Source organism: Convolutriloba macropyga, chromosome 5 (genome assembly GCF_964194025.1).
Source record: "Convolutriloba macropyga chromosome 5, txConMacr16.3, whole genome shotgun sequence".
Classification (NCBI taxonomy): Eukaryota; Metazoa; Xenacoelomorpha; order Acoela; family Convolutidae; genus Convolutriloba; species Convolutriloba macropyga.
Window position 1 is genome coordinate 75,562,317 of NC_134472.1, and position 17,685 is coordinate 75,580,001.

Below are 17,685 nucleotides of genomic sequence, written 5' to 3' on the forward strand. Positions count from 1 at the left end.
ACTTCAATTTTTACACTGACTCTGTTCATTTTGAATTTGAATTGCTTTGCTGATCAACTGATGTTCAAAATCACTTTTAGCAGAATGAGACAAGAGAAAAACTAGCCTAGATAAGTCAAAAAGATTTGAAGGCAAAATGTTGATAAAGCGCCAAAATGAGGTAAAGCAAAGCATTTTTTTGTTCGACGAAGTAAAAAAAAATTAGGAGCGCTATAATAGCCGGCTTAGAAGATGAGGGCAGCAATTAAAAACATACCCGGAAGATTGCCGGAAAATAGTAAAACAGTAAAAAACACACCAAAATCACTACTCCAATTTGACTTCAAAAATCATGAAAATGTGTGAACAGATCTTAAAAAAAGACAACAACCCAATACAATTCTCAAATTCTTTGAATTATAAAAAACACGATGTCCCCAATAATAGCCGCTATCGCTTCGCGGCTATAAAAAATAACAATGTGGATCAGTCGGTCCGGAACGTTATGTGCCATCGCACATTAGCAAGCCTCCTTGTTTAACTTATTACTCTCTAAACAAACATTCAAAATTTTCTAAACTACAAAAACAACAGGTTTCACCAATTCAGTTTAGGAAAATAGCAATTAACTAGGTACTGAAGGAACACAAAATGAACAGAAATTTAGCATTCTTGTAAACTAGCGGCAAGGTCGCAAATATCAACAATTGACGCCGAAAAGCACATGTACACAAAAATAAAGGGAAACATGTATCCGCTTCATTCCGCAAATATATGTCTTTCAATAAAGGATCTTTTACCCCCAATAACGTTTGATCTACGAAATGTTGAGGACAGTAGCACTTCTTAGCTGGTTATTCACGCCCCATAAAGGAAAACAAACGAATCCGCTTTAAAATATTAGCATACGTTTTCGGGATGAGAAAGATCCTACGTTTGCATTCAGGCAACAAATTGCACAAGAAACTATAAAAATGGACAAATTGAGTTTTCAATAAACTACGGTTATATATTCATCTTCACAGTCTCACCTGTTCACTGGTACAGTTTTAAGCATACACTTGCTTAGAATATTATCTCAGAATATAACTAAAAAGAATATTTAAAATGAAATTTTGACCCGGATATGCTTCGGGACAGAAGAATTATTCCGAAGAAAAAAAGGATTTACCGAAGCAGTAATATATATGACGTATCCTTACCAGACTCTAGGGACATAAATAGAGGGCAGTTCTTCAGGGGTACCAATGTGTAGGTACTTGACAACAGCTATCTTCTGCATGTAGTTGCCCGTGCACTCCATTTGGGTGCCAATTGTAACGTCATTACACCTGTACAGCTTCCCAGCTAATGTCTGGACTCCATAACTAGCAAATATGAAGATGAGAGCAACCAAGAGAACTGACACCTAAACATGCAAACAATTTGTAACAAGTAGGCTAGAGGCTAGATGGGTCTTTCCTATCATAGCCCCACCCCCCAGCTTAGTGGTCGGATAATCTATAGCCCCTCCCCAATCATAGTAATTATACCAAAATGGGGGTGGGGCTATAATTTCATGGGGGGGGCTATAATGGGAAAGACCCGGTTCGGTGATGTGCGTTTGCTAAGAGAGCACAAAAAGCAAACTTTGTGGAGCAAAATAAAGATTTGACATTTCCAGACATAAATAAACTATAACTGAAGTTAGACGAGAACTTCCAAATTTTCTATTAGCCAAAAGCAGCACCCAGAACAGGGATTTAAAAACAGTTGACTGAACTTTTTATGATGCCTTTTTTAAAAAAAAAGACAAGAACACAAAAAAACAACTTGTACATGGGCGGGGAATGGGGGGAGGGGGTGAATTGAGGCCGGGAGATGCATGAGAGGGATGAAGTGGGGGAATCAAACTCTAAGAACCGCCCTCCACACCATGAGTATACGTCTCCGAAACAGTTTCTGTGAATCGCATACTTAGAGACTGTTGAGCTGATAAGCTCTAAAAGAACTTAATGCCCTCCGGGCGCTACCTGTTTATCCCGTTTTTGGTGACGAAAAGTCAAATAGGTCAAACAAAAGATTGGCCAAGAGAAAAATCGCATAACAAGAACATAGGACTAATAGAATTGACACAAACTTCGTTTGAGAGCAAATAAAAACTACGTAGAGTAAATTGTTTTCAATACTTATGATGAATTAAGATTCCTTCAGGGTGCACTTTTAGAACATAGGCGGCAAATAGCCTCCACTGACTGACCCCCCTCTGAAAAAAACCGGGATTGAAACAAAAACAGATTTTTGAATGAATTGTTTCCCAGAACTTTTTCTAATTGTCAAAAATTGTTCTAATTTGGCGTGCAGTAGCAGAAAGATTCTTAGAAACTTCTACTTCTACTTAGAGTTATATTTATACTTTTAGTTATATTTGTACCTATACTTTATACTTATGATTATATTTACATATATGTATACCAAGGTCAAACTTACTCTTAAGATTCTAAACCGAAGGCTATTGTGCTTAATACTCATGACAGCTAGCAATCGCTCTAATGAACTTTGATAAACTAATCAACTATGACTTATTGACTGGGTTTTATCAGTTTATCCCGTTTCTTTTGATTTTGTTCTTTCGAGCTTGACCGTATTCATTACACTGCGTAGTTCAATGAGTGCTCGAAAGGTAAAACGAACAGCTGGAGAAATATAGCGGAAATCCCGAAACACAATCGAAAAAATTGAATTAAGAAACATGAAATTTAACATTTTTACAGCAAAATCAAACTAACACTATGCGCTCAAAATGGAATAAAAATTTTGCAAACAGCTACAAAATTAGATTTACTGTTTTATGAATCATGTAATAAAAGAACAAAAAAAGCAATGACTAGAAGTCTCTTTAAATGAGTACAAACATTTAAAAAACCTTGAGGGAATCAATGACAGAAAGCAAAAATGTCAAAAGTTCAAATTAGCAATACTCAGAATATTTTAGAAAGGCAGTGGTGGCAAAGCCGGAGAACCTCATATCTACATGCCAAAAGTCTTAACCACAGCAAACTTGGGAAATAAGATATCGAAAGGAACAAAAATAGTGAAAAACAGCAATTTTGAACGCTGATAAATCGTGTGAGAAAAAATTCAAGAAAAATTCTTTAAACATAACCGAATAACGTCGGGCAAATTGCTCTCAAACGATCGGCGATAAATTGGCTTTGTCAATAGCTAGCAGAGGTACAGAGAGGCCAGTTCAAGCTTGATTGAAGGGGCGTTAAATGAGCGCAGTGGGGTCACCGGGGGGCTGATGGGGGGGGGGGGGGCTGGGCAACAGTGGGGGGGGGACGGTGGGAGGGCGGTTTTTAGCTGCACGGCGCCCCTACGGTCTGAATGGATGATGTGCAGTGCTAGGGATTGGGGGGTGAATTGAGGGTGGCTGATGTGTGGGGGGGAGGGTTAACCTGTAAGAACCGCCCTTCACACCATAATTATAAACCTCCAAAAGAGTTTCTGTGAATCGCAAATTGGAGACTAGTGAGCTCAAGGACTCTAAGAGCACTTAATACCCACTGGGAACTACCTGTTTATCCCGTTTTTGAAAACGAAAAGTGAATGACGAGCAATTAATTAAATACTCGACGCATTTTTTGCATCAACTCGGGTGCAAACACATGCCTCTCGCTTAACAGCCATAGGTTTTATCGCTTACGTTACCGATGCGTATTGCAATTGTCTATTGCTTTTTTTCTGAAGAAGCAATATTTTGGTTAATGGCTTTATTGGCCCGACTGTTTTAACATGCGTAACGAGCGCAAAATATGTGCAGATTAGAAGCCGCAATATGAGAAGAGAAAGATTGGAAAAGATAGGAAACAGACGAAAAGGAACGAAATAAATGGAACGAAAAAGAAATCAAAAAAAGAAAACCAATTTCTCAAATGTATAGTCAAGAAAACTATGCGTCTATCAACCTTTGAACACCTACTGCCCCCTTGACAGGCATTGGTTTTATTCGCTGCGCTACTGATGTCTATTGCCCACGTCTATTGACCTTTTCAATGAAAAAATCTTTGGTTAGTGGATATTTGGCTCGTTTGTTTTTCCTATGCGGCATGCTTTATGAGTGCAAAAAAAGAACGAACTAGGAGCTTAAATACGGCAATATAGCGCGTCTCAAAACGCATGCATTACGTTAGGCTTCATGTTTATGGAACGCTTAAACATGTGAGGATAGGAGCTTAGACATAGTGGTACAGCATTCGAGTTAAAAGTAATATATAGATAGAGATAAAAAACTTTAACAAAGAAAGATAAAAATTAAAGAGAAAGAGAAAGAAAGCAATGACAGACTGGAGTGGATTAAAACAACAATTACTCGTTTTTTGGGTAAAAAAAACCAAAACCATTTTTTTGCATTAACTCGGGTGCGAACCCATGCCCCTCGCATAACAGCCATACGTCTTATCGCTTACGCTAACGATGCCTATTGCATTTGTCTATTGTTCTTCTGATTAATAGCTTTAATGGCTCGCCTGTTTCGTCAGGCATAATGAACGTAAATTATGAGCAGATTAGGGGCAAAAATATTACCAAAAAGAACGATTGAAAACCAAGAAAATAAAAAAAAAGAACGAAAGAAAAAAGAAACAACTTCTCAAGTTTCTCGTCCAGGAAAGTATGCGTCCTTTTCCGCTTTTAAATAGACTCCAACCAACCCTTGCTCTTCGCATGATTGTCATTGGTCTTATGCTCTACGCAACTGACGCCTACTGCTTGGGTCTATTGACCTTTCTAATGATCAAATTATTGGTTAGTGGCTATTTGACTTGCTCTTTTTGCTATGCGGCATGCTTTATGGGTCTAAAACGTGAGCAAATTAGGAGCTTAAACATTGCGATATAAGCGCGTCTCAAAACGCATGCATTACGTTACGCTGCATGTTTAAGGACCATTGAAACATGTAAGGATAGGAGCTTCAACATGGTGGTACAGCATTCGAGCTAGAATTAATATATAGATTCTATGCTTGAAAGGTACAACACATAACTCTGTACTATACAGACATCGATCGGCTGAAATTGAGTATAGAAAACAATTGAGCATATAGCTCCTGAGGGGGTCTGAGGGCACTAAGTTGAGTCGAAGGTAATAAATTAATGAATTATGGCGTTTTGCGCTTCTTTGGCTGCACCGGGAACGTCCTTACGTCGTGAAAGATGTGCAAGGGTGAGGATTGGGGGAGGGGGGATGTGGAAGAGGGGTGAAGTGGGGGGACAAACTCTAAGAACCGCCCTTCACACCATGAGTATACGTCCCCGAACCAGTTTCTGCGAATCGCATACTTGAGACTGTTGAGCTGAAAGGCTCTAAGACAAGTTAATGCCCACTGCGCGCTACCTGTTTATCCCGTTTTTGAGGACGAAAAGTCAAATGGCTCAGACGAAAAATCGGTCAAGCGAAAATTCGCATAAAGAAGACAGCAGAAATAATATAATTGTTACAAATTTCGGTTCAGAGCAATTAATGACCATCAGCTCAAGAGAGGATGTAACTTCACTGTTTTAAGCTTTTTATCTGCACAGCCCACCTTTTTTCTATTCTTCATTACCGTATTATATATACCCCAGGTCAAAATTGCAAGTGCAGTAGTTGTACACTAAAAGGACAATACTTGCAGTTCTTGTTGGCAGGGTTTGAATATTTTTTCTGTAATTAATATCAGATCAAGTAAGAAAAAACTGCTTACTACACTCATCCTAAATTCTCTGAGTAATTTTGCATATATGATGTGCATCAGTTAAGCTGTACCGGTAATGATCACAAAAAACTAGGCTGTGCATAATTTGACGAAAAGGTTGACGAAATGATGAACAGAAGCTGCCGGACCCAAGCTGTTTATTCTGCAAGAAATCTTATGAAAGATTTACAGATGTTCAACTAACCAAGAATATCTCTCTGAAACCCCTGACCAATTCATACACAACTCTCCTCATGTCGGGAACCAGTGAGAATATCCTCAGAGGTCGCATGCACCTGCCAACCATCAGGTACTGGGCAAATGAGTGGGAGGGGATGTCTTCTGGGAGCCAGGCGAGGAATACGAGACCATTCAAGTATATGAACATGTCCATCACTCCCCCAAAGTCCTTTATCACTGCATTCGGAGTGAAGAACAGACCATTCGCCAACATCTACGAAAACATCAAGAAATGAGGTTGTACTTTTTTCATTTCATGTAACCTAAAATTCACTGTGACTGCTTGACCAAACCCAATTTTGTCAAACTAGTCGTAAAATTCTTTTGGATTCTCAAAACAAGCGTGGTCAATACAATCACTTTTTTAGAAATATTTCAAGTTTTTATTAGTTCTTTTTTCAGCAAAAGAAATGTGAACCGGATAAAACTCGAACTCACTAAAACACTAACTGGGCAATGCCTGTAGATTTCCAATTAACATAAGGAACACTTAAAACACTCGCGTGCACATTTTAAAATGCCGAAAGTCTGCAGTGCCAGAAGTCAAAATGCCAGAAGTTGCTACTTAAGCCAGAAATTAAATTTCGTTGACTTTCGTCACTTTAAAACGTGCGCGTTTCGTGTTTTAAGTATGGCCAAGTGACTCTGCAGAAGTCACTTCGAAATTCTGACTTAATATCTCGAACCGCTTCGCGTTTCTCGATAAACGCCACAAGTTCTCAGTGACTTCAAGAAGAGTCACTTAACCATTACTTAAACCATTCATTTTTCCTTACCAGTATTGTTGGTGCGTTGCGCATTTAAGACTCTATTACTGCTCTTAGAGAAATTCACCACAACTTAATGCAAGCAATGCAGTGGTGCTCTATGTGAAATAAAAGTCAAATCACTCAAGTCAGCGAAAAAGTATTCTAGAGCAAAACGGTCAAGCAAAAATTTTTGCATAAAAACCAAGGATTGATTTCTCCACATTTCGTTCAAGAGCAATTAAGAAACTTGTTTGGATGGCTTCTAATAACCTTGAATGTCAGTTCTAGTGACATAGCAGCCACAAATATGTACTCAGTGACTTGCAACTCCTCGTTCTCAGTGACACGATAGAAGGGAGTCTCGCACATCATGGAGCAGGCAGAGACTATAGTCACGAGAATCATGCCCCAGTCTAGATAGGGTACAAGAGCCAACAGGTCAAGGAAGGGTTGGTAGGTAGAGCGCTTGATCAGACCAGTGCGCCGGTCACGCCCAATTCTGAAATAATCACACGCAAACTTTATTCCCCCCCCAAATAACCCTCTATAACGATGCTTGCAGACGATGGCAATGATCACACGCAAACCTTTGCCGCAAAATATACCGTTTGTAGCAAAATCAATTTTATCGTATTGGATTAATCAATATTATAAAATTATTCGCCGGTAGATTTCCAAAATTTAGGTAAAATAATATGTTAGGATCTTAGCAATGAGGGTTCACGTTAAAGCCTGTTAAACATAGCCGGCCTGCGTGCAGTATGATAGAGATCTGTTTCTATCTCTACAATACGGCACGCAGGTCTATTCTTTCGCAGCTATTCCGGCAATCAGCCGGCTATGTTTACACGCTTTTTAATTGACAGATCTAAATCGAAACAAAATCGACGCCGCTCAAAAAGCTAGGTAAAAAACATTCAGCTATAAATTAAAAAAGCTTTTTAAAATTCATTCCGCAGGAGCTTTTTCATTAGGGACCATTATTACACATATGAGTTCCTTTGATCTTAAACTAATTCAAAGTAAACTTACGTTTTAAAGTGCAAAAGTCATTTTATTGAGTGAGGTAAGTCACTTGTGATCAAACTCTAATCACGACAGTGAGAAATGACGTCACGCGCGCAAACGCCGTAAGAGGAAGAACTAATTCAGAAAACTTGACTTTTTCAGCTTTGCTGTGTGAACAAATGAAAAACGAAAAAGAGACGACAAAACAAAACATAACAGGACAAGTCCTGACGTGCGATTCAAAGAATTTCAATGACTAAACAAAAAACTAGACCTAGAACGGACTATGAGTGAGTTGGAAAAACCATTTCTAAAAAAAATCAGTTAAAAAAACAGAAAATCAATGTCAAAATGCCGCTAGGGAGAACAAAAAATCATTAGCGAGAGAAGAAAAATGGATTCTAACAAAAAACCAGGCCTAGAATGAACTACGAATGGATTGAGAAAACCAATTAGAAAAAAAATCCGATCCAAAAAATTGAAAAAACAGTAAAAACCAAAGTGAAATTGCCGCATGTGAACAAAAAAAACCACTAGCGAGAAACGAAATTTTGTTCAAACATCGTTTTCGCACTCTACTTCAAAATTAGAGCAAACAAATTCACGCCGCAAAACCACTTGCTTTTTCGCTCCATTTCTTGATTGGGAGTGACAAAAATAACTACTCCAATTTGACTTCAAAAATCATGAAAATGTGTGAACAGATCTCAAAAAAACATAGCCGGAAGAATTCCGGAAGCGAATCGAAGCGTCAAAACTTCACAATAAAACCTTATTTGCAACTGGTGCCATTACTTTTTGTATTAAATCATTACCTCGTTATCTCCCCAGGTCTGATCTAAAAATTGGTCAAATTTAAACAACTGTCACCAAAATAAACAAAATGCAGCAAAATTTTATATAAATGAAAACGTTTGGTAACGTTCAAAAATTCCAAAAAAACTAGGATGGTCAAAATATTGATAGGCTGAAGAAAACTGACGGAGCTATCAATGGCCGTCAAATAATACATGATTCCAATCTCAAAAAGATCGCGAAAGCAAATGGCAGATAATAATCTTAGAAACCAAATAAAACTTTTCAAAAAAGAATGCTCAAAATTACGAGTCAGAAAACTACTAAAATCAGAAATCTAATCACTGCATTTAAGAAAAAAAACATCACATATTTCTTCCTTGTTCTATATATTCCAGATATGACTTCAAACTAATTCAAAAATTAAATTAATCATAGAAAAAACACAAGCAACAGAAAAAAAATACAAAGGCAAAAATCGTTTAAAAACAATACCAAGACCGGAAAAAAATTGCACTAAAATAGTAATAAGTTAAAATTTTCGAAAAGGATTTCTAGCAAACCCTCAGCACTGCTTTACGTTGAATGAAATCAATTGCAAACCAAAGAAATCACGAAAATCAAGAAAAAGGTGAAAACATCAAATTTTTTATAAACTGAAAAAATCAAACTAACGAATATTACGTGGATGCCAGGACAAATCTAGAATGGTACAAACTAGAATGAGAAGAAGATGGGCACAATGTAAAGAACATCGTATCAAAAAGACCACTTCTTGATATTTGAAAGTTAAACATCAATTTAAAAAAAATCAAGAAAAACGAAAACATTACATTGTTCAGCATTCGAGACATAGAAAAGACAAGGAGCTTTCCGAGACAAAGACCCATTCTCCAGAACAGAACAAAAAAAAGAAAAAGCAGAATTCAAACATGAGAAGCATTCTGCAAAAAATGGTCAAAAAACTTTTGAGACTTCATTTATGAAAAAATTTTAACGGATTTTCAAAAACTTAATGCCAACAAATGATTGAATTTTATTAAAAAGAAATTAAAGTCCCTCATGCTGCACAAAAAGATTATTTCTAGTAATTAAAACCTAAATACAAACAAAAAACAAAAAAATTAGAAACAAACCACCAAACTCGGATTAGCATATGTACAATTTTTATAAAAATAAATTACATCGAGGTAGAAAGATGTGCAAAGACATTTTATTGAGTGACGTAAGTCACGTATGATCAAAATCTAATCACGCAAATAACCTAAAAACTTTTGCTAAAGCGAGTGAGAAATGACGTCACGCGCGCAAATGCCGTTAATGAGAGGAAAAAGTCATTCAGAAAATTTGAATTTTTCAGCTTTGCTGTGTGAACAAATGTAAAACGAAAAAAGAGCGTCAGACGACGAAACAAAAAAAAACAAGAGCACCGCAATATAGCTACGCTCAGCTTACAGCTTCACAGCAATAAAAAGCCTAAAAATTAATCAAAAAAACCAAAAAAATATGTGCCAATTTTGAAATTCAAACGCAATTTCAGGCCCTCCAAAACACTGTGGTATCAATTTCCGAGGTTTATATTTCAATATAGGATGGAACAAAAATTATTTCTACACAAAACAATATTACAAGTAAATAAATGGGCCACTTAGACGAAAAACGGCTAAAAATTTATCTCTATGTGCCAATCAGTCAAAAACTACTTTTCAAAGTCATAATGTCATTCACTAAACGCAACGCATGATCAAAAAACTTCTCTCGCTCAGAATAAATTAGTTCACACGGAAATTTTACTCACTTTCGCTTTTAGGTCAAAACATAGTCTGAACGAATAGTACTTCCCGTAAAAAAAACCTTAAGAAAACCAATACTCCTCTTTGAGGCCGCAAAAAAAGATCGATAGAAAACCAATACTCCTCTTCGAGTCGTAAAAAAAGACAGCGCCCCAATACAATTCAAATTCTTTGAATTGTAAAAAACCAAGAGCACCGCAATATAGCTCCGCTCAGCTTACAGCTTTGCAGCTATAATAATATGAATCTTGACACTCTCGAAACTAACGGATTGTATTTGGCATTGACGACTAATTGGCAGAACCTGCGCAGCCTTGTTTCTCTGCCGACCATGAAGAGAGGAGTGTCGAACAGAGGATGGTTCTCTCGTAGATTCTCTTCCTTCGCACTCCTATGCACAAAGATAGTATTTGTAAACGTTATCGATCCATAATTTCATCAAAATTACTCGTAAAATGTAGCAATATCTATCGGAAATGTGACAAAAAAGCAGTTATTAGAAATTTGGGCATGGAGCCAAAAAAACTTTGATTCAATAATTCAAAATTGAAATTGGATTTCATTTCCGCCTTCATTAAAGTAGAAAAAAAAAATCTTGAGTTCATGGTTGAATTGTCGACTCAATGATTTTGTTGTTGAGCTGTATGTCTAATTTGTATGGCGTCATTTCAAGTGTAAAAGTAGGAACTATTTTCATGTCAAAAAACTTTTCCAATCAGATAGTTTCTAAATTATTAATTGCAGGTGATAAGGTACCTTTTGATCTCGGCCTGTTGTGTCTTTTCCTGGAGTATTTTTATGTCGAGATCTCTTGTCTTCACAGGAGTGAATGCGGAAACATGGCCATTTTCTTTTGTTTGATCCAGCTTCATACCCAGTTTGACTGACCCAGACCTAAAACACGATCGAACAAACAAGTAATGGTTCAGCAAGCAGCTGTACGACTAAACAATTCGAGAGTAAATAATAATAATTTTGTTATACTTGAATAACAATCTACATAACATAGCCGGCAGATTGCCGGATTAGCTGCGAAAGAATAGACCTGCGTGCCATATAATAGAGATAGAAACAGACACAGATCTAAATTGAAAAAAAAATCGACGCCACTCAAAAAGCTAGGTAAAAAAACATTCAGCGATAAATTAATAAAGCTTGTTAAAATTCATCCCGCAGAAGCCTCTTATTAGGGACCTTTACGGCACATATGAGTTCCTTTGACCTTAAACAAATTCAAATTAAACTTAAGTTTTAAAGTGCAAAAGACATTTTATTGAGTGAGGTAAGTCACTTGTTATCAAAATCTAATCACGCAAAAAACTTTTGCTAAAGAGAGTGAGAAATGACGTCACTTGCGCAAACGCCGTTAGTGAGAGGAAAAAGTAATTCAGAAATTTTGACTTTTCCAGCTTTGCTGTGTGAACAAATGTAAAACGAAAAAGAGCGTAAGACGACGAAACAAAAAAAAATAGCAGGACAAGTCCTGACGTACAATTCAAAGAATTTTCATTGACTAAACAGAGAACTAGACCTAGAACGGACTATGAATGGATTGGGAAAACCATTTAGAAAAAAATCTGATCCAAAAAATTGAAAAAATTGTAAAAATCAAAGTGAAATTGCCGCATGTGAACAAAAAACCACTAGCGAGAAAGCGAATATTTGTTCAAACACCGTTTTCTCACTCTACTTTAAATTTAGAGCGAAAAATTTCACGCGGCAAAACCACTCGCCTTTTTGCTCCACTTCCTGTTTCGGCGTGACCAAAATCACTCCTCCGATTTGACTTCAAAAATCATGAAAATGTGTGAACAGATCATAAAAAAGACAGCGCCCCAATACAATTCAAATTCTTTGAATTGTAAAACATAGCCGGAAGAATTCCGGAAGCGACTCGAAGCCTCAAAACTTCACAAACAAAACCGTAAATGCAGCGGAAGGCATATTTTTTGTGTAAAACCATTAACTCATTACCTCCCCAGGTCTGATCTAAAAATTGGTGAAACTTAAACCACTGTCACCAAGAAAAACAAAATGCAGTAAAATTTCATATTATTGAAAACGTTTGATAACGTTAAAAAATCCGAAATAATTAAGATGATCATAATACTGATAGGCTGAAAAAGCTGACAGGCTATCAATTGCCCTCAAATAACTTATGGTTCTAATCTCAAAAAGATCGGGAAAGCAAACGGCAGATAATCTTAGAAACTAAGTTATATCTTTTCAAAGAAAGCTCAAACATAAGAACCAGAAGACCACTATAACTACACTTCTAATCACTTTAATTACGACAAAAAACAACACATATTGCTTCCTTGTTGTACATATGCTAGACAACATGATTTCATACTAATTCAAAAATTAAATTGATCATCGAAAAGACATAAGAGGCGATAAATCATTTAAATTAATACCAAGGCCGGTAATACCAAGCTGCAGTAAACAGTAACAAGTGAAAATTTTGAAAAGACATGCTAGCAAACTCTCAGTACTGCCTTATGTTGAAAGAAATCGATTGCAAACCAAAGAAATGACGAAAATCTAAGAAAAAGCTGAGATCATTCAACTTTTTCACAACTAAAAAAAATCAATATACCGAAAAAAATGTAGGTGCCAGGACAAAGCTAGAACTATACTAACTAGAATGTGAAGAATATGGACACAATGTAAGGAACACCGTAACAAAAAGACATTCTTTATTTTTGAAAGTTAAAAATCAAATTAAAAAAAATAAAACAAAACAAATACATTTCATTGTTCAGCATTCGAAACATAGAAAAGATAACTGGTCGTCCGATAGAAAAATTTATCCTGAAGAGAAAAAAAAATATGAAAAAAGAATTCAAACATACGAAACACTGAAAAAACACTTTGCAAAAAAATTGTAAAAAGAAACTTTTAAGACTGCATTTATGAAAAAGTTTTAACTGTTTTTCAAAAAATTAACGCCAAAAAATGATTGAATTTTTATTGAAACGAAAATAAAGTTCGTCGTGTTGCACAAAAAGACTATTTCTAGTAATTAAAAGCAAAATACAAACAAAAAACTGAAAAAATTCGGACAAAAACTACCAAAATCGGATTAGCATATGTGCAATTTTATAAAACAAAATTACATCGAGGTAGAAAGAGTCGTTGAGTATATAAATTATCAAAAGTAAGTTGCCATATTAACTAATTTTTGACAAAAAGACGGTTAAAAGATCCAAAAATGAAGAAATTAATAGAAAAAAACCAAAAATTAACTAAAAAATCAAGAAATATGTGCAAATTCTGAGCTTGAAACGCATTTTCAGGCTGTGCAAAACACTGTGCTTTCAATTTCCGAGGTTGACATTTCAATATAGCATCGAATAAAAACTATTTCTACAAGGCAATTTTACTCAGTTTCGCTTTTAGGTCAAAACAGCGTCTGAACGAATAGTACTTCCCGTAAAAAAAAACCTTAAGAAAACCAATACTCCTCTTCGAGTCGTAAAAACCAAGAGCACCGCAATATATCTCCGCTCAGCTTACAGCTTCGCAGCTATAAAAAAAACATCAGAGGACAACAAAATTTTGATTGACAGTTATCATTCATCCGATTTTATGATGGACTTGCCTGCGATGTCGTCTGTCCTGCCTGAGAGCGTGTTGAGTTGCAAAAAGGGAGTTACCAGCAGGCGCCGTGTTCCCACGATACAACATTCCCAGGCCAGACCCAGATCCATTTCCCTGCTCATTCATACTCTGGTACCTGGAACCAAACATTGTTGAAAACAACACCAGAAATCACAAACATACCCGAAAGATTGCCGGAAAATAGCCGCCGTTGATTCCCATAACCAAGATTGGGATTGAAAGAAAAAAACAAAGCAAAAAAAGATTTTTGTACACAAACAATTTTAAAGTGCGAACCATTTTGATGTCATTTTGGAGCTGAGCATACTCCTGTTTCGTAGTGCGACGACACAGGGACTAGTATGAATAACAATAAGCATTAGAGATGGTAAATAAGACGGGCATCTAAACTTGGGCTTTACGGGCATCTAAAATTGGGCTTTACGGGTTTTATCCCGTTTCTATTTCTGATTTCGGTTCTTGATACAGACTAAGTTTATTTTGGATTGCTTTGATGAGCAACTGCTGTCTAAAAATACTATTAGCAGAATGAGAGAAGAGTGAAACTAGCCTAGTAAAAAAAATCACGCAAAATGTTGAACAAGCTGTGAACTAAGGTAAAGCAAAAAATTTTAGTACGACAAAGTAAAAAACATAGCACGACAAGTCCTGACGTATAATTCAAAGAATTTTCATTGACTAAGCAAAAAACTAAACTTCGAACGGACTATGCGTGAATTGGTAAAACCATGACCAGAATGAAATATGAATGGAATGGGAATACCTTTTAGAAAAAAATCTGACGAAAATTGGAAAAAAAATACAGTAAAAACCAAAGTGAAATTCCCGCATGTGTACAAAAAACCACTAGCGAGAAATCGAATTTTTGTTCACACGCCGTTTTCTAACTCTACTTAGAGCAAAAAAAACAAAACTGATCAGACAAAATGTTCCTCCACTAATTTATAATTAACTTGAAACAAAACCATAAGATAGCGCCCCAATACAATTCAAATTCTTTGAATTGTAAAAAATTAGGAGTGTAATAATAGCAGCCTGGAATTGCTAATAGCTACTAAACAGATCTTAAACATAGCTGGCAGATTGCCAGAAAATAGCCGCAATAGATTCGTAGATCGGCAGTCTAAAAAAAACAGTAAAAAAGACAGACCAAAAAAATTTCGTCTTTTCATTGAAGGCGGATCTGTTATATTTTGATTTAAAATCTGTATATGTTATTGCTGCCTCTATTAGCTGATCTAAAATAAACTTCATTTAGAGTGACACACACCCATTTGACCTTATCTCTTTGAATTAAGGTAAATAAAAGTCAATTTCAAATTGAGGAAGTCATTTTTGAGAGAGGTAAGTCAAGTGTGACCAAAAATTTAATCAAGCAATTGAACAAAAAAAAAATTGCTCCACTAAGAGCGAAAAATGACGTCACACATGCAATTCAGTTGAAATTGCATGAACGAATGAACAAAAAGTGGCTGTGACGTCATATGGTCTTAACAAAAAACATACCCGGCAGATTGTCGGAAAATAGCCGCCGTTGATTCCAATAAGCATGATTGGGATTGAAAGAAAAAAAACAAAGCAAAAAAAAAATTTTTGTACACAAACAATTTTGAAGTGCGAACCATTTTGATGTCATTTTGGAGCTGAGCATACTCCTGTTTCGTAGTGCGACGACACAGGGACTAGTATGAATAACAATAAGCATTAGAGATGGTAAATAAGACGGGCATCTAAAATTGGGCTTTACGGGCATCTAAAATTGGGCTTTACGGGTCTTATCCCGTTTCTATTTCTGATTTCGGTTCTTGATACAGACTAAGTTTATTTTGGATTGCTTTGATGAGCAACTGCTGTCTAAAAATACTATTAGCAGAATGAGAGAAGAGTGAAACTAGCCTAGAGAAGTCAAAAAGATATCACGCAAAATGTTGAAAAAGCGGCAAAATTAGGTAAATCGAAACATTTTTCTTTATTCGACGAAGTAAAAAAAAATAGGAGCGCTATAATAGCCGGCTGAGAAGATGGGGGCGGCTATTAATCATGACGACGAAACAAAAAAAAAACAAGAGAAGGCCAATAATAGCCCCAGCTATCGCTGTGCGGCTATTAAATACGCAAAAAAACATAAATTATTGACGCCTAACAGATTCTTTGTTTCAAGTGCAAATTCACAAACCTCTCCAATATATCATTTTTTTAAACCAATAATTCATGCCAAAATTAATGGTGTTCTTTCAAATTGATCAAACTGGTTTTTGAAAAAATTTTTTAGTTTCAAACGCTCTTCGGCCACCGTTTGGGATCAGAATGATCCTCAAACAAACCGATCCCAACGTGTGGATCAACGTGTAAAAAATTGAATCTGACTAAAAAATCAAAAACAAGAACGAAAAGGATAGGATTGCAGTTCTAATCAAGTGTGCAGTTCTAATTGAGTTTAAATGCTATAACAAACCTGAAAAATGATTTCATTATAGCGCTGGATCTTAGAGATTTCTTTTTAGACCTCTTATATGCGCTCAGCTGACCTCAAGTCTTCATTTAAAACAGTCAATGATCGCGAAAGAATTTTTTGAAGTGAAAAGATGTTCTTGGCTTTTAGGTTAAATAGCGCTAAAAACATTTTTAAACATAACCGACTAACGTTGGGCGAATTGCTCTCAAACGACCGGCGAGCGGTTGGCTTAGTCAGTAGCTAGCCACGGGGGGGGGGGTGCACCGGGGGGCTTATGGGGGGCAACACTGGGTTGGGGGGCAACAGCGCGGTGGGGGGGCAATAGTGGGGTGGGGGGTCAACAGGGGGGGGGGGGGGGAGGTGTCTCAACCTCTAAGATCCGCCCTTCACACTATAAGTATAAGTATAAGTCTCCAAAACAGTTTGAGCTGAAACAGAGCTGAAAGGCTCTAAGAGCACTTAATGCCCGCTGGGCGCTACCTGTTTATCCCGTTTTTGAGGACGAAAAGTCAAAAGCGTCAGACGAAAAATTGGTCAAGCGAAAAATCGCATAAAAAAAAGACCGACAGGACTAATATAATTGCTACAAACTTCGTTTGAGAGCAATTAAAAATATATAGACTGAAGAAAAAATTCCGGACACAACCTAAGCCTCGCGATCGATAAAAAGCTGGCAGATTGCCAGAAAATAGCTGCAATACCTTTGTCGCTCTGCAGTCTCGAAAAGATAGTAAACTACACAGACAAAAACAAACACTTTATTAAACGCTGAGATGTTATATTTCGACTCCAGTGACACGCACTCATTCGACTTTATTGCATTGAAATCAAGTAGAAAAAAAGTTAATTTCAGAGAGAGGAGAGGTAAGTCACGTGTGACCACAAGCTTAATCACGCGAAGGAACAAACAACTTGCTAAGAGTGAAAAATGACGTCAAGAAAGAAATTCAGTTAAATTGCATGAATGAACAAAAGGCAGATTTAGTGATTGTGACATCATAGCAAATCTCGATGACGATAAAAAAAACATACCAGGACAAGTCCTGAACTACAATCCAGAGAAATGACTAAACTAATGACCCAACAACTACAATTTTCACGGCAACAGCAGATAGAAAGTCAGATAGAAAGCTCCAGCTACCATATGCGCAAAAATGAAAAAAAATCTAAGAATAGAAATTTTCTTCTCTAAGAGCAGGTGTTTTAAGAATTCCTAAAGTTAATGAAAACCTATTAAAATAATGACTTAATGTGTCCTGAGAAAAAGTACATCATACAGCAATCTTGGAGCAATCAATGACAGACAAAGCAAAAAAAGGCAAAACTGAA

At 36.5% G+C, this 17,685-nt stretch overlaps 2 protein-coding genes across 3 annotated transcripts in view; both read right to left on the reverse strand.

Annotated features, from left to right (window-relative positions):
* LOC142339658 (signal peptide peptidase-like) overlaps positions 1 to 17,685 on the reverse strand; it is a 144,548-nt gene that overhangs the window by 88,721 nt on the left and 38,142 nt on the right. The window lies entirely within an intron of this gene.
* LOC142339657 (sodium leak channel NALCN-like) overlaps positions 1 to 17,685 on the reverse strand; it is a 93,358-nt gene that overhangs the window by 33,966 nt on the left and 41,707 nt on the right. For both annotated transcript variants that reach the window (XM_075389853.1, XM_075389852.1), the window contains exons 15-20: positions 13,882 to 14,016; positions 11,034 to 11,171; positions 10,546 to 10,668; positions 6,952 to 7,180; positions 5,898 to 6,146; positions 1,182 to 1,387 (exon numbers count right to left, since the gene is read on the reverse strand). In XM_075389853.1, coding sequence (XP_075245968.1) covers positions 1,182 to 1,387; positions 5,898 to 6,146; positions 6,952 to 7,180; positions 10,546 to 10,668; positions 11,034 to 11,171; positions 13,882 to 14,016 — 1,080 coding nt within the window. The remainder of the gene's footprint in view (positions 1 to 1,181; positions 1,388 to 5,897; positions 6,147 to 6,951; positions 7,181 to 10,545; positions 10,669 to 11,033; positions 11,172 to 13,881; positions 14,017 to 17,685) is intronic.